The sequence below is a fragment of the Amborella trichopoda genome, chromosome 1 (assembly GCF_054954075.1).
Source record: "Amborella trichopoda isolate Santa Cruz 75 chromosome 1, AtrichopodaSantaCruz75HAP2 v2.0, whole genome shotgun sequence".
In the NCBI taxonomy this organism is placed as follows: Eukaryota; Viridiplantae; Streptophyta; class Magnoliopsida; order Amborellales; family Amborellaceae; genus Amborella; species Amborella trichopoda.
In genome coordinates, this window is record NC_142336.1 from 57,432,858 (window position 1) to 57,460,464 (window position 27,607).

Consider the following 27,607-nt stretch of genomic DNA (forward strand, 5'->3'; position numbering starts at 1 on the left):
ATTCATTTTGTGAATTTCAAGATCTTAGCCTTTGTAAACTCAAAAACTTTTTTTTTTTTTTTTAACATTGTTCATCTAATGATATTAAAGCCATCTAAAAAAATTGAAAAAATCCTTCTAAGGTCTAGATCAAAGCATCTCACCAAAATAACGGCCTATGTTAATTGGGCTAAAAAAAAACTTTCTAGGTTATGTTTTGAATTTTTTCCCTTTTTTGTGATTGTTCACTAGAATGAAAAGAGTGTATATTTCAAAATTTGGATGAAACAAATAGCTATAGGATAGATTTTTAAGGTTGTTGCTTCATATTATAATACAACAGTTGCATGACATCATTACTCTTCTTAAAGCATTTAACAGGTAGATTTATATGGCACGTATTTTTGGTATGTATTAGTTAATTATGTATTTAATATTGGATGATTAGATAAGAGTCACGGGGTATCTAAATTAATTGACTTAATTATATTAGTTTAGTAAAGTTTATATATATGAATAAGTAATTGATGACTTTGACATAATTTTTATTTTTTAAAATTTTAAAATTTTTAATATTATAAATTTATTTTTTTTACTTCACCTATTTTTAGCCTAATCCGATATATTAGCGATATCTTTCACCTTTTTTTTTTTTAGCCTAATCAGATATATTAGCGATATCTTTATGAAGTATTTTTGCCAATCCGTATTTTCACTATTTTGTATCCGATTTATTTAAAAATAGCAGTCTGTAAACATATTCTCGACCCGCGCCGTCTCGTATCTGAAAGGCGTGCTGGGGACGAAGGGTTTTTGTTCCTCTCTCTCATTTTGCGGTAAACCCCTCACCCTCCATGGTTTAGGCCTCTCTCTCTCTCTCTCTCTCTCTCTCTCTCTCTCTCTCCATTATTGTCCAAAAATGGCAGAACCAACCTCGACCAGAAACAAGGCCCCCAAAACCCCCATCCCTTCAATCCCTCCTCTTCCTTCTTCCCCCACTAAAGAAACCGCCACCCAGAAAAGGAAACCGCTCTCTGCATCAGAGCTAGTAAGCCTCTATGAATCCCAAGGATTCGAACCCCAAGAAGCTCCATTAAAGGTCATTGAAGACCTTCAGAAGCTCGTTGCAAGGCTTGCGTCCTCTCGTTCGAGAAAGAAGGATAAATTCATGGCCGATATGTCGAGAAAGCTCGACATTCTCAACACTCGTGTAGCTGTTTTGGACATGAAGGTGGATTCGAAGCCTGGTTATCCACAAGCCGTAGCCATTGGGGTCGGGGCGGCGGCGATCTTTCATGGCGTTTCAGGGGCACTTCCGCATGTCGTGGAGGGTTTTTCGCAGATGTGGTCCAAGGTTAGGAGCTCCACTGGGCCTTGAGTTTTTGTTCCTTTTTTTTGTTGGGGATTTTGTGGGGTTAGATTGGATGGAATGAGATTTTAGGGTTTTCCTTTTTGTAGGGAATGTTGTGGAGATTAATGTTTTAGTTTAGATGGAAGAACTAGTTTTACCTTTTTATTTTTTAGCAGTTGCTCCAGTTTCTTGAATTTTTTGGTTTTACCTCTCTCTGGTTTAGATTTCTTCTCAATATGCACGCAAAATCATGGGAATTTTTGTAGAAATTTAAGAGGAAGTTTGCAATATTGTTTCTAATATCCAATTTTCCTGAAACTCCACAGGAAAAGTGGGCCAAATTATGAATTCAAAATACTGGGAATTTTTGTCGAAATTAAGAGGAACCTTGTAATTCTGATTCTAATATCCAAAATTCCTGAAACTTGAAACGAAATTAAGCCAAATTATGCCTAAATCTGGTCTGATTTTTTTTGCGTCGAACTAAATCTCTCTCTAAAGATGATATTTCCTATAATTTTTTACTTCCTAATTTATGCACATGAAGAACCCATAAAATAATGAAAAGTGTCTAAATATAATGAAAAGTAAAGAATCCAATGTGCTCTTTTATGGATACATAAACAAATATATTCTTTACAAAACATGAAATTAATAATTGATGGAAAAAGTTTAAATAGAGCCGAGGCTCTAAACAATCAAATTAGAGCTTACCTCAAAAATTTCACTGAAAGAGGTTGTTATGAAGTTCAAATAACTTCGAACGAATTGATCATCTCGACATCAACATGTATGGACATGAGATAAAAAATAGATTTCAAGTTTTGAAAATAGTCCAAACGTATTTTTGGATCGTCAATTTTCAAAATTTTCAAGTTTTCATAGATATGTTTAATCTACAATATTTTTCAAGCTTTAAATTTGATGATCCGAGATGAATGTCTATTTTGAAGATGCGCTCTACTTTGATTGTTTAGAGCCTCCGCTCCATACAAACCACACTCTTTGGAAGTTATGGTTTTCCACAAACATAATAATGACAATTCTTAAAAAGATCGAGAAAATAGAAAGAAAATACACAAATGGTTTTTTATTCTAAAAACTTCAATGGTAAATATGAACACTAAAGGTGATTTCTATTTAAAGAAACAGCAAACATTATGAAGTTATTTAAAAAAGGAAAATTGTTTCATGGGGCTGGACGCAATTCTACAATATGAGGTCGGTATAAAGCATCCCATCTTAAAGATGGATGTCAATAGGTGATCCATCTAAAACCAATTGTAATTAATGGTCCAAATGTTTTTTAATTTAATTATTATTTTTAGTCTTCAATTTTTTTTTTCATCTCCATGTTAAAGATCATATATTCTTTAAAAATCAAATTATATTTAGAATATATATTTATTGCCTAGCCCGCATTTAATAAGATGATTAAAAAAAATTAAGCATTGATCATAAGAATTTAGAAAATCACTATGAAAAGTAGATTTATTAAAAAAAAATTTGAAAGATATAAAGTTTGATTTCTGTCCATGTAGTGAAGAGATAGAGAACTCTTAGTATCTCTAGATAAGAATCTCTTTCCATATCAGGTTGGACTAGGCTGGGCCAGTCCAGTTTAAGTTCGATTCCTGCCTGCCGTCTTTGGGGAATAATAATACGAACCAAAACATAAGTAATAAATAGGTTTTGTCTCAATAAGTTCAAGGAAAAAATTGGGTTAAAAATAGGGATAGCAAATAATAAGGTAAGTTATAGAATTGCGAATGTTTTGGATTTGGCTCAAAAAAATAGAGAAAAAAAAAATCGGATATGTAAAAATTACATGATATAGGATTATGATTTGCAGTTCTTGTATAGACACATTAAAGCTTTCGAATAATAATTTTATGCTCTTACCTAGTATCATTAGGGTAATACCTGACAAATTATTGTCTAAACTGTCAATCTAACAATAATACTTATTGCTTACATTATTGTCACAGCATAAACATGATTATAACTACCTTAGTAAATAACAAGAAAAGCAAACCAAGATATCAGATTATTTTTCAAAGAAAAAAAGTTAAAACAACCTTCAGTATAGGATTGCAGTTGACGATAACATAACATGAAGATCCAAATATGTTAAAATAGCAGTCCATCCAAAATAGTATATTGTATACACCAATGAAAAATAAATAAGAAAAATTGCTAAAAACACCGCAAATTGTACTGTTTAAACACTTGATCCTCACCTTAATTTTTGCTCACTAAAATTTCTCAAAATTTAACTTTTATGACTAATACCCCCAATCTCAAAAAAATAAAAAAAAGACAAGTTTGTCGTTCCCTTTTTAACCTACCAATTTTACACTCTGGTACGTATAGAATGCACTCCGGAGAATAGTTCACTGTTAAGTAGGCCCTTTTTAACCTACCAATTTTACACTCTGGTACGTATAGAATGCACTCCGGAGAATAGTTCACTGTTAAGTAGGCAGTGCGGCACTTGTAAAACGTGTTCCAGCATCTTTAGAATTCACTCCGGCAATTGATGAAATCGCTCCGGCGAATAGTAGACTCTAAAATAGACACTCTAACACTTGTAAAATGCACTCCGGCATTTAGTGAACTCACTCCGGCTGGTAGTTCTCTGTAAAATAACAACTCCGGCACTTGTGAAGAGCGCTCCGGCATGCGAAGAACATCGAACCGGCAGTTTCATCCTTGAAAATTTTGCTGTCCGGTGATTCACCGAATCACCCCAACGATATGCTTCCTGAAAACACAGGCACTTTGGCAAATACACTGAAGTGGTCCGACATAGTTGAATATGGCTCCGTCAAATAGTCCGGAGTTTTGGAGCTTCAATTTGGCAAATACGTTCCTGGTGGGTCAGTCCGGTCATGTCTCTGAGCGGTCTGGCAATTTGTTTAATGTGCAACTCAGTGATTTGTAATATGACTTCGGTAACATTACTACTGGAGTGGGTTCAGTCCGGTGTTTTAGATATTCAATCCGGCATGTTGTTGTCTCATAAGCACTCCGGTAGTTTAGAAACTCTATCCGGTGAAAGATTTATTGGGGTTCGTCTGAAGGATTTGTTCGTACGTTCAAGGTACGGCAAGGGGTATTTTTGTCAAACAAAATATACCTTTTTCAGTTGGGGGTATTAGTTAGAAAAGATGGTTTGTAACAAAAAGAAGTGAGAAAAAATTGGGATGAGGGTAAAGTGTTTAGAAAGTACAATTTGCAGTGTTTTTAGTAAGTTTTTCAAATAAATAAAAATAAAATTAATCAAACTTCTCTAAATTCGAATTTCACATTAAATTCCTAAATATTTACTATCATTGAATCTTCCTTACTCTTCGTAAGGATGATTTGGGTTTAAATAAATGAATTTTTTTTTTTTTTATTGGGTTACTCCTCTTCTAATTTTACTTTTTATTTTAAGATATGCGATTGGTTGTTATATTATTTTTTGGAGAATATATTGCTTATAATTTTTTGTACACTTTTTTAAAGGAACTTGATGATTAAAGTTTTTCTAAATTTTTTTATTAAATCAAGATTCTTAGTTTACTTCCAATGTTAATGTGTTAGTCTTTTAACCAAAATTCAATGTGTCCAATTGGCATACAGATGCATCCGTAGCCGCAGAGGTATGGTGCACTTTTAAATTTTATCATGGTATATAATTTTGATGTAAAATGTTCTTAGGATTATCTCAAAATCTATTTTTATATCTAATTATAAAATTTTAAATTTCAAAAATAGTTAAAATCAAGTAGATCTATAAACATATGGAAATCTTGAAAATGGACGGTGTAGATAATATGTTGTAAAATGCACTATTTCTGAGACTTAAAATCTTTTTATTTTTTATAGTCATACATCTCGATGTCAAGATGATCAATCAAAGGTTTTTTCAACATTAAAACTATCTTTTTCAAAGGATTTTTGAGGTGCATATGTAGTTTTACATTATAAGGTTTCAACCTTATATAAATTTTTTCCAAATTCAATACTATTAAATTAATATAAGTTTTTTTTAAAAAAAGCTTTTTTTGAAAGATTAAAATATAGATTTGTATTAGTTCTTTTAAAAAAAACGATTTTTTTATATCTTTTGATAAACTCAGATTTCAAAAAATCAGAGATTTAAAAACTAAAAAACGTGTTTTAAACAGAGGGAAGGTTGCGAACAATGTTGCAAAGAGAAATCAAAGAACCTTGGGCTAAATTGAAGTCATGAATAAAAGTGCGAATATGTCGAATATGGTAGTGATTTTAACGTATGAACCTTATGAGAATTCCCTAATAAAATGGCCATTACACTTTACACTGACCATTACATATTGGCATGTTTGTCAATATATCAACTTTTTTGAACCCGTTATAAAATGTGATGGATAAGAGTGAATGTGATGGATAAAAGTGATTCTGACATTTTTGCACTAAAAAGTAAATATTCTCCTCTTTATTTTTTTTTTAGAAAAAAATGTTCTAAACAATCAAAATAGAGCACACCTTTAAATAGTGATAGATAAATTGGCACCACTAGATCTGTTATAAAATTTGTCATATCTTTCTTTCCAAATAGTACTGTTTAAACCGATACAATTTATATAGGAAATATTTCATGTTTTACCAATTTAAACTCCATTATATGGTCTTGGATCTCTCACTTATAAAATGTAAAATAGGAATCTATAGCTAGCTACACAATTTTCAGGTGCAGTTTATATAACGTAGAAACCTAGTTCAGTGGTATAGATTATGCATGTCTTTTAAAATAATATTGAGATATTGGGAGATCTATACCGTCCAAATAAGATTGACAGTAAAAAACTACTACAACATTACTTCTACAGGGTTGCAAGCTTGTATAAACTTTTCCTTTTACACAAGTTACCATGAAACGTAGCCATTAGTGTTCGGTATTGGCATGTTGGAAAACTAGTAATTATTAAAGAATTTAAAAAGTTCAAATAATTAGGTCGTTTTGGCACCGATCTTACAATTTAAATATATAACATGTATCTATAAAAAATAAATTCATAAATATGTTTAAATATATTGATTTTTTAGACTAGACACCAACAAAACTCGTATACATCCATCCTCATGAGGTATCAATGTAGTACTAAATTTATAAGGGCATAAAGTCAACATCAAAAAAACATATGGTCGTAAATTTTTCATCAAAAACCTATACTTGAGTATGTTTTTGCCTCTTCTTTTTGTCCCCAAGCAAATGAGATCCACCTACTGCCAACCAAAGATACAATAGATTCCGTACATAGCAAATAAAGTCGACCTTTCTAAGTAGAAAAGACATTTGTGCCTGTCCACTTTGCCTTTGTTTTCTTGAATGGAAAAACATGCCTAACAATTTACCTCTACTTTCAGTATGAATAAAAAGAAAATATTCGTAATGCTTGTTTCTATATGATTTGTAGTCTATACATGGTTTTATTTCACTTTACATGGATAGAAGGCAGAAGAATTATCAGCACATTATGCAGAGTAAAAGATTGAAGATTTGTCAGAATATGAGAAAGAGAGAGCTTACAAGATTGAAGGATTATGAGCATACAAGAGAGGTGAGAGAGATGAAAGAAAAGAAAAGATGATAGAAAGAGAAACTAAAGGATGCTCATGAATTGTCATCTGGGGCAAGTGTGAGAATGATTGACGAGTAGGAAAGCAAGGGATATATGTTGGAGTTCAAGAAATGGTCATATTGCTGTATGGCTGTGGTTCTATCTGGCAGATCTGCAGAGAGAAAGTCATATGGAGAAGGCTTGCTGGTGTCGACAAGGGGCTCCCATCGATAACCAGGTCGCTCAGGAAGCTCGATGGTCACTGGTAAATGGCTGGTATTGAAGGCCACATAAATCTCTCCCTCGATGGAACCCATCTGGCCCAATTCCAATTGTAATAAATATTAGAAAGAAATGAGTTTTTCTTCTCTGGGATTAAAAAAAGGGGGGGAAAGAAAAAGAAAAATGGAAATTTCAACAGTACACTAAAGAGATAGAGAGTTATCAATGGAGATCCATGGCCACTTAACATGAAAAATAATTTCAATGTCAAGTATCAAGCTCTAAGGTATTTGAATACTGAGCAGTGTATTTGTCCATGTGATAAGTGTAATTATGTAAATTTGTTTATTTTTATTTATTTAATTTTTTTCAGGAATGATCACATTGTGTTTACAGTGATTTGCAGTGTTTTTATTGCAATATTATTTCTGAAATAAAATACAATGACACTGCCCCACAAACTTTGGAAGATAACTCTTCCATCATTTTTTAGGGAGGGTCCAAAAACTCTCTGAAATTACACACGCCCTTAGTGAACCATTAAATGGCATCCAAATTAAGACTTCATTAAAAGCATTGTTTCCTGTCAGAGCCAAAACCGAGTCAACTGGTCCGAGACTATCAGTTTTTGGAAAAAAAACTCTGATGAAAGCAGCAGGATTCGAACTTCAAACCAATTATATGCATGGAAGTACATAGTAGCAGAAGATTCATAATATGTTTCAGTAGAAGATTTGGAATTTTAATTCAAAAACTGGAAAACTGAGCCAAATCCAAATTTTCATAATTTACATAATAAGCTTAGGAAACCTCCAAGTCAAGTTGACATGGATGAGTTGGAAAAGGTTGAGACAACTTTTCAAATGCCGATTAAAAGTAGGGATCGCATACCAGGCACCAATGGCTTATCGTCATTCAGTAAGGGGAATATCAAAGGAGGATCCACCGTCCATTCCCTGTGACAAACAGTGGAGATCAACTGCACCGCAGGGAGTGTCGTGGTGAGTCCCATTACATTATCTCCACTGCCCATCATCACAAACAGACCGGTGGATCCCCTTTAGGTTTACCATATGACATACACCAGTTGTGTATTGATAGCTGCCAATAGAACAGAAAATAATAATTAAGGGAATTCTTGAAACTTAAAAGTGTTCCTTACCAGTGAGAACGCAACAAAGCGGCTGGACTCAGACCAGTCAGGCACCCCAGGTGAGTGGCCATGCCATTGCAGCCTCTCTCCAGTTGGAAAATCATCCAAACCAAGAGATTCACACTCACTGCATGGAAAGAGAAGCAAGATAAATTTAACACGCTTTCATGAGGCAATTATTTTTTGAGTGACAAATGGGAAATGGTCAAACAGAAAATTAGCTTATGGAAGAATTATATTAGTTATGTACCGGCGAAATTTTGTCATGAGGCGGCAGAATCTGAAGAAATCAGATGATGCGTCTTCTTTCTTGTCCCATCGGAAATAGTTTATCTGCATCAAGGTATAAAATAAAGTCCTTCCTTTTTTCTGATCATTGTATGTAAAATTCTTAACGTACAGCCTTGTCAAAAAATTACACATGCACAAACAATGCATAGAGTTTGAATGGCACCAAGAGCAAGAAGCAGTGCATTACATAGCTATCATGGCAGTAAGTATTGTTGTTCCCTCCCTTGGTATGTCCATATTCGTCCCCCATGAATATCATGGGTGTGCCCTAGTTCCAGAAAAGAGAATAATCATACAGCAGAATTAGCAGCAACCCCCCAAAAAAAGGAACTTTTCATTTGTGCAATGCAACGTCTAGAGGTTTGATTTATTACAATTAATGTTCATGTTCTTGTACTGACATTGAGGCTTCTGGGTTACCTTTAGGAGTGATGAGTTCAGGTTCAACTTTAATAATCATGATGGAGATTTAAAACTACTTTAGGCTTTGAATTTTGTCTAGAGATGGGGTTAAAATTTACTACTGAAACTTGAATGATTCGACTCAACCATATTTGCGTGGGTGTGTTGATAAATGTGTACATGCAGAAAAGATAGAAAAGAGTCCTAATTGATAGTAGAAGAAAGGCTTACTTGTGACACCATGAGACAAAGGAAAAAGTTTCGCATTTGTCTCTTCCTCAAGCGCTGTACAGGTAAACTTGCAAATTCTCCTTCCTATCAGTTACCCAAGAGTTTCCTTAGCAAAGAATAAGAACTATAACCCAAGCCTGCAAGTCATTTAAAAAAGGATAGAACTGTCCTAACCAGAAAATGTTATAGCAAATAAGAGTTCCCCAACATAACAGAGGAATAACGAACCAATAATGCACATAACAATTTTTGTCATATGATAGAATAACAAGATGACTGCTAAGTGAGAATTACATGGGCTTTACCTGTCCACAATTCCAGCTGTTATTATGATCCTCACCATCGTTATTCCCTTCACCGTTGGCTGAGTTATGTTTCTCATTGTATGACACCAGATCTGACAATGTCAAGCCATCATGTGCACATATAAAGTTGATACTGTTCCATGGTTTTCTTCCTCCTCCCTGATTCAGACATTCTTCTAGTGAGAAAAAAAATATAGGTCTTCAAAATTGATACCAAGAAACATAGATTAGTAATCCTCATTAGCGGTCCACTGTGTCAAGCAGAAATGAAAAGAACACATACAATATATTCACACCATAGAACATATGATAAAAATGATAAAAACACATTCAGCATTGCATAATTCACCTGGTATAACTGAGGGCTTCCACAAAGACATTCAGCAAAAACCCCAGAGAGTCCATCTGTGCCCTTGATAAACTGGCGGACTATGTCACGGTACTGAAAGCAATTTGCAGACCAAATTTCAAAACGCAATCAAACTCGAGCAGAACAAATATTATCTAATGTCAGTTAACAATCTGAATGCATACCATGGAGATTCACGGCATATGATATTTAAGAAATCAATCGAACAAAGAAACTATTTCACTCTTCTGTTAGAGCTTAGATTACACTAGCTTTACACATACAAAATTTCTTCAGAATGTAAAAACATGGTATAATGTGTGACCTTTTCATATATATTTTTTAAAAAGTCAATACTTTAAAAAAAGGCAATATTTTCAATGCCAAAGAAATTTTAACCTATAATACGTAATACTGATTGTGTCAGATGTATCGCTTTTCGGAGGGTTAAAAGGAATGATCTTCAGGTAAAAAATTTCACGAAATGTCTTGTGCTAAAGCTTAAAAATTCCACTTAGATGCATAATTTCCCCATTATGAAAAACCCAGACATAATAAAATGTTATGCATCCCAGCATAGTAAGACTCTTAATGAAGAAAGATAATTATTGCATTGGTGTAGTAAACTAAATTGAAAATTAAAATGTGAAAGCAAAAACTAAGGACAAAAATTAAGGAAGATAAATCTTTGAAAGCAAGCATTATAGCATAGGGTTCAGAATAAAGCAGCAAGGAAAGAAAGATATAAAGAAATCAAGGGCACCTATTTGGTGCTACCATAGGAGCAAATTGTACATCTGCTACCTCAGGCAAAAGACCTACTTAGTAGGATTTTCTTTATCTGACATTTCGGGATCCATTTTAAAATCACTCTATGAAATTTAAAAAGAAGAAAAGGATTTGAATTCTTATGCGCCAGATCTGAATGTCCAAAATTTGGATGGTCTGCATTGAATCCTACTTCGTGGTTTTGTACTTCTGAAATGCATCCTTTTTTTCTATTAGGTTGGTCGTTAGGTTGAGAGGGCACATCCGCAAAATTTGGACTCCTGAAAATACTCCTTAATAGGGTTCACCAAAGGAAGCAAATTACATTTTGTTCCTGCACTAGCATAAAATCTTTTCAGATAAATGAAACCCAATTTCATAACAAAGAGTAATTTTTTAAACAAAAAGAGAGCTTAGCAGTTGAAAATAGATGGAATGTCATGGGTCAGCCGCAGCCCCATAGGATAAGTATCGGATGACATATGAGTCATCTCCTTGTAAATGGATGTGTTAATGTCCTCAAGCAGCATATTTTGGGCCACATGGGTCAATTATCAATTCCATGTTGTGAATAAGAATATATTTCTCTTACATTACCAAAGTGAGGTTCAGTGCGAATGTTGATGGAGGTAGTATTCTGAATTCTATCCATCAATAGTTTATTGACAAAATTATATCCATCATTAGTGTATTCTACATTGAAATGGCCTCTATTTTAGAAAGTCACTAGATGCCTTGACTGTGATATGACTTGCCAGACCATGCTACAAGTCTAGTGACATTGCTTCTAGAGAATCAAAGGCTTCTTCGGTTGTCAACCTGAAGAGAGTATGAGACACAAGAAGGCTTGGGCTTTGGTACCAAGGAGGAATCAGTGAAAAACTCAACGAGTGGCCACAAGGATGGGGATCAGACTTCTGATCTTGGCTAGCAGAAGCATTCCATGGGGTGGTGGGTTTGTCGGGGTAGCGAAACGAGCTCCAGAGTGTGCTTGTGACTCACTGACAACGATGGCTTCATTAGAGGAAGAATATTAAGAAGCTCGTAGAGAACTTTTCTTTGGGTCTCTTGTGATTGCTTGGAAGTTGTTGTCCAAGTGGGAGAATCTTAAGAGTCCCCATGTATGTACAAAGCCTTCATTGTATTGCGGGATGAAGAGCCCACCCTCAAAAGTGTATGTATTGTGTCCTGTGAGCAACCTACATATATCCCAGGGTTGGAGATTTCTGCAAGCAATCAAGCCTCTGTCTGTACGCCACTAGACCCACTCTGCTAGTGAAGAGGTGGAATGAGCTAACAAGGATAATATAAAACGATTGGAGGATAGGACCCAACCCGTACAGATTTGCCCTCGAAAGGCATGATCACATAGGTGAGTATATAAGCTTTTTTTCAAGCTTGGACTCCAAGCAAAGCGTGAGGAAGCAGTTCTTTAAACTGGATTCCATACAAGTGGCATGAAGCTACAAGCCACACCAATGAGCAATGCACTAAGAGCTTCACTTTCCAGTAGGTACTCTATTGTGAAGCAAAGCATTATTTTGGTTTGGTTGGATTCATACTGCGAAGCAAATCACGAGATACACCATTTAAAAGATCGATACTAACTCGTCGCTTGTTTCACTTGTCAGACAAGGATATGAAAGGGAAAGCCCAGTTCTATTGCAGCTATCAGTCTCTCTTCATTGTCTCCACTAGCATGAGTGGGATGCACCACAGCTGTACTGAAAAAATACAAACTTAGTCACATCCAACATGGCTCCTTGCCTGCATGATGCAAGCCAATAATTCTTTCCATGATTCACTCCTAGACTTGAACACAGGTGCAGCAACTCTAGTTGCCCGAATGATGTGAAACTGAAGCTAGAAGGCACAGGTTTCAGAAGTAGGGGGAAGGGACCCTCACCATCAGATACAGATATCAGGATAGAAATAAAGAGAACTGTGTTAGCTTTTTATCTGCATCAACAGTACATTGTCATAAATCGATGACGATCTTGGAAAACTATCGACAAAACGATGAATGTTTGGTAGAGGAAAGCGAAGATGTGGCGGGCATCAGCTAATAGAAATTGGACAATAATGACGAAAGAGAATAAGTATACAGCAACAGTAAGGGGCACAGTCATCATTCACTTGCCCCATGATAACTAATTATATTCTGAACGGAATAATATAAAATAAATTAAAAGAAGAAGAAGAAAAGACTATGCCAAGGACTAGCAACCACAACATACTTTTATTGGTATAAATTAAAATTTTAAGCGTAAACAGCAAGATTTGTGATGAAACTGGCTGATAGAACTAATATCAAAAGAAGTTCATTTTTAGCACACACCTTCTACACCTAACATAATATCTACATGACTTCCTGATGCATCCCAAAATACTGCTCTCGAGTATCTAGTTCAGAGAGACAAGCTTAAAGTTTACAAGAGGAACCGCTGAAGGGCAAAATAGTCATTGAATCTGTTATTTTATTTTTTTTATTTATTTCTTGAGTCATTTTATTTACTAAGGGGCATAAGTAGTAATTTATAGTCTTTTATGTCTTCTTATTCACTTAAAATCTTCTATAAATAAATGGCCATGATTAGATTAAATGGATGGCCAGGATCAAGTGTTGTTTAAGGTTTTCTTATACAAGGGATGTACTCAAACATTATAAATGATCTTGTTATGGACTTTTATTCAAAACCCTAGAGTAGCAAGTGCTCTTTCTTTTACCTCTGATTTTTTAATCTTTCTCTAATTTTTTTGGATCTTTCTTATCTTCTTCTTTGCTAAAACTCTAGCTCAAGCTACTAGGTTTGCGCCAAGTTGGTATCATAGCCCCGACGATCAGTAAGGACGGTACTGTAGCACGTTACTTTAGCAAGTTACTATTTTGTGCCCTGGATCTAGAACCATGCCTCGACACAAAGGAAAAGGAGGAAAAACGACAAATAAGCCCTTGGATGCTAGTTCGTGAGAAAGGATTGCAAATCTGAGGAGATTAGTTGAAATCCTAGCTCTGTGTTTGGCACAAATAGAAGCCCAATCTCAGGAGGAAGAGATCGAGGTTGAGTCAATGACCAAGTTGGTGTCAAACGGGTCAGATTCATGGTGTGATCTTTTCAAGAGTTCAGTGCACAGTGTCATTGACCTAGGCACGAAATCATGATCAGGTGTTATGGAACTCTATCCGAGGGCAACCATGGAGAAACTTTGTTCTTACCACATGGTTCTCAAGATCAGCATGTTTTGGACCAAGACTTACTGCCAGTCTTTAAAAAGTACTTGGATAAAGAATTGAGTATCGAAAAAGAAGTGGGTGATCATAGCTTTAATGGTGTTCCAATCCGTAAAGAGGATCAAAAAGAAGATCCCACCATTGGTGAGGATTTTGTGGACGCTTCTATTCTTGATAAAAAACAAGTGGATGTTAAGGAGTAGTTCCTAAAATATTGAAGGTAATTGGTTCCTTAGTCCCTAGAGAAAATAAAAAGGAGAATGGTGTTGTTGGAGGTAATGATGACGAATGTTCTTCTTCTTAGAGCTTTACCTGAATATGGAGTATCATGTGAGGTGTGCCCTGAGGGTTTTGTGATATTTTCCTATGAACTTTTTTCTAGTGAGTTCAAAATATTCCTGATGTTAGTGTTCAACTTCAACCATTATTTTGTTTCAGAGGCAAATAGTTATATCTAATCGCTATGTGCGAATTGAAGGAAGTCCCACGGGTAAAGCATCATTAATCTTGAGATGCTTCAAAATTCATGGTAGCGTATTCTCTGATGTGTTTAGGACCAAGTGCACTGCACTTATGTACCACAAATGTGGCAATTCTCAATGGGCCCAAAACGTGGTTAATCTGTTGTCTATGGGGAATGCAGTAAAATGGCACGCCTTGATCTCAACTCGTGTCAAGGTAGAACCATTCAAAAAATCAATGACAATGCCTATTAAAGCTTCCAAGCCAATTTTGCACTTCTAATGTTTTTAACGTAAAGCATCTCAAGTTTTTTTTTAAAAAAAAGCATCTCATTCCATATCACGACGATACCTCAGACGACAACCAAATTCAAGGGCGAGTTCTTTTGATGAAGGGGGAATTGATGCATCCCAGAATAACGAGTATCTAGATAAAGAGACAAGTTTAAAGTTTACAAGAAGATCTGTAGAAGGCAAAATAGTCATTGACTATGTCCTTTTATGTCTTTTATTTATTTCATGAGTCATTTTATTTACTTAGAGAAATACATAGTAATTTCTTGTATCTTTTATGTCTTTTTATTCACTTAAAAGCTTTTATAACAAATAGTCATAATTAGATTAGATGAATGACCAGGATTAAGTCTTGTTTAGGGTTTTCTTATTATATAAGGGATGTACTCAAACATTATGAATGATCTTTATGGACTTCAATCAAAACCCTAAAGCAACAAGTGCTCCTTTTATCTCAGTTTTTTAATCTTTCTCTAATTTTGGATCTTCCATATCATCTTCTTTGCTAACCCTAGCTCCAAGCTACTAGGTCTGCATTACCTCCCAACCTTCAATTTCATATAAACACCTATACATGTCTAGTGACCCCTCCACAAAAAAATGTCCAAGCAAAATGCCACTACCAAACAGAATGGCCAGATATATTAGTCATATTGGCAAAAGAATAGGAAACTTACCTGGCCGTTCCACTCTGACCACACACCATGATGAGGAAAACCTCCAACTTGGTAAAGACCCCCTGCATCCCATGCTTCCGCAATAAGCTGTTGAATGGATAGAAAGAAAACAAAAGGAAGGTCAATTGTTTGGAGGTCAAATAATTAAGGTGGCAGCTTGCAGCTACCGAAGAACGATTGACAGAAGGAACACTGCCTTATCAGAAAATAAAAAGACTAAAAGAAGGCTTGGTTACATAACATGCCTCTTGTAGACCTTCATAACTGGCCAGATAAGGATCATGACATGGGAATATAAAAAATTCTTTGAATAATCAAAAGAAAGTCATCATATATTTGCCATTTCCTTGCATGATAGAAGTCCATAAAATTCTTCAGTAGTAGAAAGTTGAGTGAGAAATGATTACAATTAACATATTAAAACTCGATCAGTGTATACCTTGATTCCATTGAGAACAGGATCATTACTGATCAAATCAATCAAAGGAGGATTGCTCAATGGAGTGCCAGTTGTTATAGAGTGGCCTTCTATTGGGCTCCCAAAGGCATTGGCTGCATCCCATAAACTTCAAAACAGAACGGGAAAGGAAAAAAAAAAACCTTTTAGAATGAGAAAAGACAAAAGCACATAAACTAGGGGAAAAAGATTGCAGTAATAACCTGCATGATCTGGTCATGATAGATGCAAGATCAAACCGGAACCCGTCAACATGCATTTCAGTTACCCAGTATCTGTTGAATGCAAAACACATAGACATTGTATAAGACTAATATATTTTTTTTAAGTATTGAAGCAAGACTACTATTGGAGCAAGAAAAATAAACAGTTGAAATCAGATGGGTGATCCCTTAATGTTTGATACTAAAATGCTACTGACTGAAAATGGTCTCATGAAAGGACAACAGATTGACGAAGCCACAACCCATAACAAATATATACCATGAATTGCATGTAATTGATGTGGGAAAATAAATTAGTATAGCAGTCCATAAGTGCACTTCTGATTACAATGATGATTATGTTCACCGGGTACTTCACATTGCACAAAATGTCAACTATCAGTAAGACCGCATCATCAGGCTACAATATATGGAACTTCTGCATAGAAATTTCAAAGGCTTAAAAAGCTAAAATCCCTCATAATGCAGGCAAGTTAGCATACAGATGCGCTCAAATTGTTCTTTTATTGCAGAATCTTTTATGTTTCGAGTACTAAAAGATAGTTTCCCCAATTACTATCTTCAATGGTGGAGAGATCGATATCATCAGCATCAGAAGTAGTCAAATAATTCAAACAAATCAAGTTTCCAATTCATTCAGGAACAATCATGATTCACATCAACAAATACATCCAACTACAAGCAGATATTGAAACTGAACCAATCCAGATTACTGGAAACATATCCAGCTGTGCTTCGGCCCAGGATCAGACATGAAAGTTGCAGAGATCCTGGCTGCCCCCCTCCAGTGTAAATAGCGTGTTATGAGTCACTGCCAGCTATGGACCTCAAAGAAGCCATTCCCATAACTCTTTTGGAGAGGCCTCTCCCAGTAGAGCTATGCGGATTGAGAAGCGAGGTTGCTCATATGCAACAGGCGCACTTCATCGTGAACCTCGACACGCCCCCCAAGTTAGTGCTTGGCTCCTAATAGCTAGCAGAACTCGGATTGTGATTGTTCGTTACACTTCATCACAACACATTACGATCAATTTCATTAACTGACCTATGAAGCATGCAATTCCACATCACTATATTTCTCCAAATTAGATACAAAACATGAGATGCCATCCCTTTGGCCAGATTTATTTGTATACCAAGCTCATGATTGGATATAATCCTCCACTGCCTTCAAAGGAAGCTTGTGGCTTTGGTTAAAATAGGTGTATTTTTTCTCCCAGGATCTATCAAAGGCTGAAGGTACCAATTAACTACAAAAAAAACAATCTATGCTTCTTGCTGCTGAAAAGGAAACAACTACAACTTGTTTGTTTGCACCAAAAGTCCATGTTCATTTCCACATAATAGCAACAGGAGCTGAGAAAGCAGATTAAGAGAGAGAATGAACCTCAAACAATCCACTATAAATTGGCGGACAACAGGATGGTTGCAATTGACGGTGTTGCCACAGCCAGAATAGTTATAAAATTCACCCTGCACAGCATCAATGTGCAGTTTTAGTCTAAAATGGAAGAAAGGCCTGGTTGAAAATCCCATCAAATTAAACAGACAATTATAGCCTCAAGCTGATTTTTCTGGATTGAATATTTAAGGCTAGTTTGGATGTCAAATAAGAAAATCATCGTTCAAAAGACTTTTAAGTTTTCTAGATATAGAATGAGAAAGATTTGGAGCCGGTTTTCTAGTACTGAAAGGTTTTTTGGATATCTATAGGCGTCTTCTCTATAGCATCTCCAGTTTTTATTGGGCAGAGATAAACCAAACTCTCTACAAAAATGACATCTCCCGTTCAAACACCCAATTTTCTCATCCATGGAAGTTGATAAAGTAACAGTCCCCCACCCCCCACTCTTCTTTCTCTCCCTCTCCCTCTCCCTCCCTCCCTCTCTCTCTCTCTCACCTATTCAACCCCCACTCTTCTCATCCATGGAAGTCATCAAAATAACAGTGAACAGAGGACCAATTATCAGTAACAGTTTATTGTGGAACAATGAGATTCTTTAAAAAAACATCAATTATCAATCAGGAGATCTTAGCTCAAGTGAAGAAACAGGGTGTAAATGTGTAGGAAGGGCAAAACCACCTTTGAACCAAGCAGCTTCTTCCTCTGAGAAATCAAGGCCCAAACCCTAACTGATACAGCAAACAGGGAATCTATTCCATAGCCTTCAACCTTGAACCCTGATATGACAACATTGATGGTGGAGCCGAGCTGTAATCTAGATTGGCAGAAGAGATCTAGTTTAGATGGAAAAGGAGCTCGTGATCTGTTAGCTTTGCTAGAGCTCCTAGCTTGAGGTATTTGTGGCTTCTCAATTTCTCATGCATCTCTGAGATTCCCATTTTTGGGGGGGAAGAAGGGCAGCCTTTGCAGATGGTGGTTGCATGAAGAGAGAGAGAGAGAGAGAGAGGTAATTCATGGATGGTTTTATGGAAACGGTTGTGTTTAACGATGAGAGGTAGGGGTTCGGTTTTTGGTTTCTCATCTTCATTGTCTGTGAAATCCTCTCAATCCATATCATGATCCACCCATCTCTCTCTCATTTCCACCCTCTCTAGCTTCATCATCTCTCTCCTCTACCTTCCCATCTTCTTCCTCTTCATAAACCCATGTTTCTCCTCTTAAACCCCATGAACTTAGTGCCAATTAGAACGAAGAGGGAAACAGCATCCAACGTGCTGGGTGGACAGGTAAGAGAGAGAGAAAGAATAATGCCTGTTGGGTTAGAGGGTCATTTGAGAGAAGCTAAACTTCACATCCAAAAAAAAAATTTCAAGTCTGATTTGAATTTTTCGAATTTGGATTTTTAGCTTAGTAGCAAAGTTTTTAAGCTTACAACCAAACTACACATTAACAAGAAAAGGAGATCAAGACAAAATGGAAAAGAGTGTTTTCTGTTTGCATGATGGAAACACACTCGGAAAGTTCAAGATCATTGCAACACCCACAAGCTCGCTGACCAAGCTCAAGCTCACCTTTGGCGCCAGCATGTAGTAGACACAGCTATCAAGGCCTCTGAACGAAAAAGTAGGACCTTTCTCATTTCCTTCAGCTGTGTGGTTGAAAACAACATCCATAATGACCTGTATGAACAAAACAGAGACATGAAAACTACTATGAAACCAGATGAATATATCAAGAATAACAACCCATAAAAAAGTAATCAAAAACCTCTTGATCACCTCAATGCCTCGTTTATGAGCTTCTCTAACAAGAAGCTTGAATTCATTTATTGCATCACGGCCACAGTTTTGCATACCAGATGATGAATATCGCATCATTGGAGAGAAAAAATTAACTGTTGAGTAACCCCAGAAATTCACCCTAGCAAAGGAAACAAAGAAAAATCAGTCATATCCCAGAAAGCTGGTAAAAAAAAAAAATGTCATGCATAGCGTTTGACCAACAAGTTTCAGCCTGCCATCCCATCATCATAGTATGTGCTATTATATCCCTCAGTGACATTAGTAAATACAGTTTATATATTAGTAATTAATTTAGCAGAACAAGGAAAACGGTTCTTTTTAATTTTCTGTAGAACCTAACAGTCAAGTAATCAGTAGCAAAAACGCAATCCAAATACCTCATTCTTGAATAATCAGGCTGAAAGGTTCCAGGAAAGCACTATAGCAGAAATCATACACAGTAGATACCAAGCATTAGAACATACATGAAATTGTAACTATAAAATTTTCTTCTGATAAATAACGGTGGTTGTAACTCTATATTTACAAGCTGACATACAGCATACTGCATTTAAATATAGACGACTAGATGCTCTAGTGGTTCAGTTAATCATCCAGTATCATTCATATGGCTGCCAATCTGCTCTTATGCACATATGAAACACATCATGAATTGGAAATGCACGTAAATTTGTTATCCAAAATATTTGCGCTACAGATCCGCAGACCAATAGCCCCACCAAATCACTTGCACGTGATAGACAACCTTCCATCTTCAAAGTTTTGGATGCAAACATCAGCACCTCAATTTGAACTATGAAGCGGTTAGATATCTCCTTGTTTGAACTTTTCCTATTGTTTTTAATATATACATATTTATGTGTTTAGCAGGGGTAATTTTCAATATTTCACCTCTAAATTCTTAAATTTAAATTTGTGCCAGTAGTTGCAACAGGCAGTTCTTTCTTTCATCCAACCCACTCCAATGCACTTGTCAGCTGATTGGAAAACTCAGTTCATTCTGCAGAAATTTCAAAGCTAACAAAATTTGCATAATTGGACCAGATCAAATGTCAAACAGTCAAATAAAAGAAAAATGGAAGCATTATTGCTGCTGATCCATGTGGCGATCCCTAAAGCATATTCCATTGGTGGCCTATGATTATTCAAATCTGTAGCACGAGAAATCAAATTCCACTTGTAAAGATTTGTCCACATACTTATGATCATCCAAGACAGGATTATAGCTGTAGTACTCCAGCTCATTGAATTCATGACAAGGCATAAGCTCTATTGCGTTGATTCCGAGTTCCTGTTTAGAAGAATACACAAAGATTTAGCCTGGCAAATGAAAAAGGCAAAATAATTATGGCAATTGGTCGTTATCCTGAAACTCCTCTAAATTATTAAAACATTTCTTTGCCACCTTATTATTCACCAAAAATAAAAAACCACTACTTGAGGAATGAGATTGGAAATTTCCATCATTAGACAAACATAATGCCTTTTACATTGAACTGTAGGTCATATAATGCATGTCCAGACCAAACAAATCAAATATCTATCAGTGCTACCTACTTGCTTCCACAACTCAGGGAAAATTCAATTCTGAACCAATGTGTTAGCCTTATGACAGATAGAACGCAGCAAAAAGCGTAAGCATGCATTCATCAGAATCTATGGAATCAATACCTGTGCAAAATATTTCAAGAAGCCAATGCCAATGTTCATAGACAGAAATCAAATAAGAATTAGGGGACACATGGATCAATATGTAGCACACAAAAAAAAACCTGTTTACTATAGAATATAATTCGATCAACAGGAATAATGAGCATTTAAAATAAACATGCCATTCCATGCATTCCAAAATAAACATGTCATGTGACATGATATGATAACTCCACTAGGTTCAGTTAGCATCAAGATGATTGTAGATAAGAACTTTGGGACCACGAAGCCTCATGGCCAAAGCGAGATTGCATTTGGTTTCCCTTGCATTTTTCAGAGCGAAATGTCATAAAAGCATTAATAAATTAGCTATAGAAACGGAAGATCTAAAGCGCCTCTGTGGAATAAAAAACCACTACTTGACTGAAATACACATGAGTATAAGAAGTCAAATATGTTTATAGGTACATGCAAATAATTAATTTACAAATTTATAGATGAACACATATGAAGATAGATCTTTTAACATCTACACATGCAACACTACTGCATCTCTTACTCGATCACCAGAACATCAATAGAGATAGGTTACCTTGCAAATCCTGATCAACACTCACTATGATACCTAGTTCAAGAAAATTAATAGTTTAAGTTTCCTTTCTCTAAATCAAATATATAAATCCAACTAGCACATATTTGGACTTTTTTATACACCAATTATCATTTATCATGCTATATATGCACCACACTTATCTCTAGGTTTCCTAGATTGAGCACTTAAATAAGACATTCAGGAACTATCATCTTTCAACACGACACAAACATAGAGACTTGGTGGCAGACCAATGCATTGTAGTGTGACATTTAAAACGCATGTGTTGAAGAGTGTGGTAGCGACCCTCCAACCCAGCTTTCTACACAAGCAACTAGCACATATTTGGACTTTTTTATCCATCAATTATTGTTTATCATGCTATATATGCACTACACTTATCACTAGTTTTCCTAGATTGAGCACTTAAATATGACATTCAAGAACTAACATCTTTCTTTTCCTATCCAGTTTACACCATTACCATATGACACAAACCAGGACACAGCAAAACCAGCACATAACAACTGAGCAAATGTGGAGACTTGGTGGCAGACCAATGAATCGTAGTGAAACATTCAAAAAGGAATGTCACTGACATGAATCTGCATGATCACACAGTGCACATATACAAGTAGTTCATAATACTAAAATACTCATGAATATAAGAAGTCAAATATGTTTATAGGTACATACAAATACTTAATTTACAAATTTATAGATGAACACATATGTACATAGATCTTTTAACATCAACACATGCAACACTACTGCATCTCTTACTAGATCACCAGAACATCAATAGAGATGGGTTACCCTGCAAATCCTGATCAATTCTCACTATGAAACCTAGTTCAAGAAAATTAATAGACATTCAAAATGCATGTGTTGAAGAGTGTGGTAGCGAGCCTCCAACCCAGCTTTCTACACAAGCAAAAAAACTGAACACTTCCAAGATTCCGGTAGTATGGCATATATCACTGGGTGTTGTGTATGAAAAGAGAATACAGCAATGATATATTTCGCAAGCAGTTATTCCAGAGTAAGAGGTAAACTCTTTTAAGCCTTAAACTCGAACCCTGCAATATAAATAATATGACATAATATACAAGTGTCACATCATCAAAGCATCCTCATATTTTTTATGAACTTGAAGCATCTGCTGTTCTCAGATAAGAATGAGCCTCTTTTGCACATGAATAAACATGAACTCATGAATTTCATATCCTTTCATAAGAAACCAACAAGTTGGCACCTAAGTTCATAACCATGCTGTTTCTTTCTAATGGAGGACATATATGCCACAAATAAAAGAATGCAATCAAAAGTATGTAATAAAGTAGTGTACATAAATTGTTGAAAAATGCTATTGGGAAACTCGTACCTCTAGGTGGTCAAGTTTCTCCACCATACCACGGTAGGTTCCTGGGAAATTCGCCTCGCTGGAATCATGTTTTGTGAAACCACGGACATGCATTTCATAGATTATGAGATCTTTTTGAGGAAGCCGCAGAGGTAAATCTCCTTCCCAGTCAAACTAGAGTCATCATAAAAGAACATAACCGAGATAAAGCTCCACCTGATAGCTTTTAACAAGACATGACATAAAATGAACAGCAAACTACGCATAGGTACCATCACATAATGCAATGAATGTTGGCGCTAAAATACTATAATCAAGCAGATGTCTCTACATGGAAAATTCATAAAGTAACCACACCCATGGATGAATGTCCACAACCATCACAGGCATGCTAACTACTAGAATAGGTCAAGATTGTGCACTCATCATGCATTTGTTTTTCATATCAGTCAGAATTTTCACATGTCGTGACACAGAAATACACAGATCAGCAATCTTATAAGGCAACTCACACACATAAATACCCCCCCCCTCCCCCCCCCCCTACACACATACACACACACACAAGAATGACAAATTCCCATTAACAGGTTCACAGGTCAATTATAAATTAGTGACAGCAGATGATACACAGTCAAACATTTTCCATTTTGTTTCTAAAATTTAGCATACCACAGCTGTGAAGCTCACCCCTCAGTTCCTTGAGCCTGATCCCTTGCACTCACCCAGCCCATGCACCGCAAGCAGTCAACGCAATCACCTTGCCGATTTTACTTGGACTAGATGAACTTTTATAATAAATTAAGAAGAGCTTATCTGTTACTGAGTTATTGGGGTAATTTAAATTTTTTCAAAATTGTTTTCAGTTAAGTTCTAAAGGGCGGCTAAGAAGAGCTTATCTGTTACTGAGTTATTGGGGTAATATAATTTTTTTCAAAATTGTTTTCAGTTATGTTCTAAAGGGCGGCTATGTCACATAAAACTCAAAAATTGTCTCCCACAAAGATGCAAAATCGGCATTTGATAAGGTCATTTTTGAGTCTCAAGTACAGACATGTTCATCAGTTGGCATTTTGTAGACAGATATGGCCATGGTTACATCATGCAAAGATAAATCATATGAGTGCAACGGTGCAAGTAAAATAAAACAAAAATGTGTTAGGGTACATTTTAAGTGGAAGTAAACTAAAAACCTTTAAATGATATATAAAAGTCAAATGCTTACATCATTCTTTGGTGAAGGAACCATCCCAGCCATTTGGGGCCAACAATCTCCTCCAGGCCCGGGGACACCATACTCTCCTCTGCTTACAACTGCCTGATACAAAAAGGGAAAATTTAGAAGGTGGATTCATCATTGCTGAAGCATCAACAGGACAAGGTTATTTTTACAACATAATTGGAAACAGACTCAAATAGTAGAACACTCAGAAAAATTTTATTATGTAACTTTATTGAGCAAATGTTTTAACATTTTTGTTGTGAAAGTTAGGTGATAAGGGCTGCTGCAATTAATGTGCATAGTTCAAATCCCAGGTTACCTACCCCAGAAAAAAAAAAAGGATCGCGTTACTTGCTCAATGGACAACCACAGAAGATTCACATTTCCTAAGGAACAAACCTTAGCATAGGGATCCAATAAAATTTTCAATGAGTCGAAGAAATGCCCCTTCTCCGGGAAAAACTCCCCATCAACTCTATAACCATAGAGCATATCCTCGAAATTTCCCATAAGAAATATATGCCAAACATCCCCAGTCTTGTTTATCAGTGGATCAAGGTAGATCTGTTCACTCGTTTTATTCTGCAACAAATAAAGGCAATTATTAGCATAACAACGTGCAAGATAAGAACAACAATCTAGTAGTCCATAAATAAATTACCAAAAGAAAGTGCATACCACATCAAAGAGGCAAAATCCAGTTAAAAATCCACAATTTTTTTCTTTTACCAGCACTTACAATTAAGGCAAGTATCTTAGAAAGTAAGACAAATTAATGATTATCGGTCAATATCATCAATAGGTAACCCCAGGTGAAAAGAGAATAAAGAAATCAAAATGGTATCATGAAATGAAAAGGAGAACAAACATAAAAATTTATAAGAACATATAATCAGAGAACAGTAGCAAAATGATAAACTTCTTCAACCACTTTCGGCAACTCACATTACTCCAACCAAGATCATCTTTATACTCTGCTATATTTCTCAAATACTTGACATGCAGCTAAGAAAGTACGATAAGATTTTCATATTTAGCAGTCATTAACCCTACAAATTTCAAGATGAGTTGTGCAATTGAAGATGAAATATTGAATGTCAACATATAAGCTTGTGATGAAAATGAATAAAAACCATTTCACATTAAGCACACATACATACTTAATATTCAAATGAAAACATTGCAAAATACATACTTTCTTGAAGTTCTTACACACTTTACTAAAAGATACAGACCTTTACAACTGAAGTAAAGAGATGTAGATTTGGTCAGGTCCAAGGAAATGCTAGTAGGAAAAAGTATTTAAATGATTGTGAAATATCCATGCCAAGACACTCTATACAAACATATTGCACTTAAACTCAGACCAATTGCTTCCATGCTGTCTTAAGAATTGATCAAGGTTTTGATCCAATTTAAAGAAGTTTGGCGCATTGCATCCTTTCCAAGGAAAATAAAAAATGAGCAGCAATGCATCGTATATCAGCTGATTCTCAACACCAATCACAGCCAAATCCATTTCTATCTATATATATATATATATGGATAATCTAAACTTCATAACCCTTCAAATTACAAAGGTTAAAGATAGAGAGAGTTGTGAAGGGTGGATTTACTAATTTTATAGTCTATTTTTTAAAAAAATTTATTTTTTGTGATATCTTCATCATTAAGTAGGAGCAATTTTATAAATATTACTACAAGACAAGAGGTACTTTTGTCATCTCCATAGCAGGTAAAATTGAAATTTTTACTAAAAGACAAGGGCACTCTACAAATAAAATTCCAGGATACTAACTTCCAAAATGCCAATGTATTTTTATAAAAATTTCAAATTTGCCTTTGCTCAATGGTTTAATTACTATTAAAATAATTTTTTAAACAAAAAGTAATGAACTTTTTTATAAATACACCCATCACAACCCCTTCTAACTTTAACCTTTGTATTTTGAGTGGTTGTTAACTCTAGACAAACTTTTATATATATATATATATATATATATATATATATATATAGAGAGAGAGAGAGAGAGAGAGAGAGAGAGAGAGAGAGAGAGAGAGGGGGAGGAGGGGGGGGGGGGGGGGGGGGAACAAGTCCAGGGAGCACAAATAGCAAGTCACCAACTATGCAACTCCCAAATGGCTTATCACATCATAAATATCCTATCACACAAATTTAATGGATATAAAAAAGAAAGCTAAGCAGGTTTCAAATATGACAACCCAAATTAACAGTACCAGATCACAAACGAAATTAACAGAAACAGACAGTCCATAGTCTCTGTTTCCCTTATAATCAAGCACAACGATTTTATAAACGTTACGCTACCAACCAATAATCTCCTTGATTAATACAGTCAGCAATTATGGAACACTAAAAGTTCACTTAGGAACAAAACAATCACAGATTTATCAAGGACATACCTCTTGTAAGTCAGAAAGGCTCATCAGACAAAGAGTCACAGAGGAAGCTCCATTCGAACACAAGGCAAAATTCACACCACCATCCCTATAAGTAGCACCAAAGGGCCAAGGTTTCCCTTTTAATATATTGAATCTTGGAGGCCTCTCAATCACAACTGTGGACGGTTCCCCTTTAACTCTCTCAGAATCGTCCCCAGCCCCATTCTCATTCATTATAGCCAGATTATGTCTTTTTCTGGGAAATGAAACCTGCTTTTGCTCAAATCTCCATCCACATGGCCTAAAATATGTGACTGTAGAATAACTCCTCCATTTCTTCGGACAAATATCACAGGAAAGAGAGGAACCCAAGCATGAAAGGCTCCTTGATGAAACCATGGCCAAACCTCATGGAGTTTATGACCCCTTTTGTGCGCAATTGATGAAAAATTGGCTGAAAACTACGGGCTATTGAGACCACAAGCCCAGTATTGAGGTTGTGATTCCAGCTACAGAAGCACAGATATCACAAGGATTCAGTGTAAGGGAACCTGAGGATCAACAGGATGATGGAAACATTGAGTATGCATCAAATATTTATAGAAGGAATGAGACTCATGAGCATTTTCACTGAATATCAAGGCCAAATTACTGTATAATATTGATGAAGCACAAAATAATCACCAAAAGTCTTAAAAAAACACAAGATTGAATAATTGAGATCTGAAGGAGTATGATACACGATGTGCAACAAAATGGATGGAAAATGAACTCCAAGACACTCAATACTGAACAAGTAGGATTAAAAGAGAGCCAAATTGAATGAAAATGGTAGAAAGATCAACTAAAAACCCCGGATTCTAATAATTACGGTTCTAAATGAGTATTAATTGCATAAAAACTATAAAATTATAAAATCGAAGCTTGAAACCCCAACAACCTGAATAATCATTGCATTGAGAATACGATAAAAGCAGGAAGGATGAAGCAAAAAGCATAAACAACTGCACAGTTAAAAAGACGCAAAACCTGCATAAATCGAAGCTCCGAAACACTAGAAATCAAAGAATAATGGCGAAAAATGCACAATCAAAAGCAAAAAATAAAGACAATAAAGATTACATCGGAGCGCGACTCTTCTGGTTTGGTTCTCTCCCACTCTATCTTCTCACTGAAAGTTCCC

The 27,607-nt window shown here is 35.6% G+C and overlaps 2 protein-coding genes across 6 annotated transcripts; one reads left to right on the top strand and one right to left on the bottom strand.

Moving 5' to 3' along the window:
• Positions 1 to 879: 879 nt before the first annotated feature.
• On the top strand, positions 880 to 1,524 carry LOC148783947 (ribosomal protein-like protein). The gene has a single exon (XM_088848278.1). It carries the CDS (start codon positions 899 to 901, stop codon positions 1,355 to 1,357), a length of 459 nt encoding a protein of 152 aa, XP_088704404.1. The 5' UTR covers positions 880 to 898; the 3' UTR covers positions 1,358 to 1,524.
• A 5,211-nt stretch (positions 1,525 to 6,735) lies between these two features.
• On the bottom strand, positions 6,736 to 27,607 carry ISA1 (isoamylase 1). Of its 5 annotated transcripts, none has more exons than XM_088848291.1 (20): positions 27,547 to 27,607; positions 26,446 to 26,933; positions 24,421 to 24,603; positions 24,025 to 24,117; positions 22,821 to 22,973; positions 20,394 to 20,485; positions 19,171 to 19,312; positions 18,964 to 19,071; positions 18,071 to 18,206; positions 17,375 to 17,460; positions 15,967 to 16,038; positions 15,746 to 15,872; positions 15,307 to 15,393; positions 9,875 to 9,967; positions 9,526 to 9,684; positions 9,221 to 9,304; positions 8,775 to 8,855; positions 8,547 to 8,629; positions 8,306 to 8,423; positions 6,736 to 7,238 (listed from the first exon to the last, which is right to left on the bottom strand). In XM_088848291.1, the coding sequence occupies exons 7-20, from the start codon at positions 19,215 to 19,217 to the stop codon at positions 6,975 to 6,977; spliced, it is 1,545 nt and encodes a 514-aa protein (XP_088704417.1). In that variant the 5' UTR covers positions 19,218 to 19,312; positions 20,394 to 20,485; positions 22,821 to 22,973; positions 24,025 to 24,117; positions 24,421 to 24,603; positions 26,446 to 26,933; positions 27,547 to 27,607; the 3' UTR covers positions 6,736 to 6,974. The 5 variants fall into 5 exon arrangements, with proteins under 5 accessions (XP_088704417.1, XP_088704413.1, XP_020527019.1 ...); XM_088848287.1 differs by having other exon boundaries at positions 26,446 to 26,975; XM_020671360.2 differs by lacking the exon at positions 18,071 to 18,206.

What these genes read in the sequence shown, in the direction of transcription:
- LOC148783947 (XM_088848278.1), top strand. Translation starts at nt 899, where the DNA reads ATGGCAGAACCAACCTCGACCAGAAACAAGGCCCCCAAAACCCCCATC.
- ISA1 (XM_020671360.2), bottom strand. Translation starts at nt 26,823, where the DNA reads ATGGTTTCATCAAGGAGCCTTTCATGCTTGGGTTCCTCTCTTTCCTGT. An exon ending in ACTACATGCTGGCGCCAAAG is followed by an intron (nt 17,461 to 18,963) that starts GTGAGCTTGAGC and finishes GATGCTGTGCAG; the next exon opens with GGTGAATTTTATAACTATTC. An exon ending in ATCATGACCAGATCATGCAG is followed by an intron (nt 15,873 to 15,966) that starts GTTATTACTGCA and finishes TCTGTTTTGAAG; the next exon opens with TTTATGGGATGCAGCCAATG.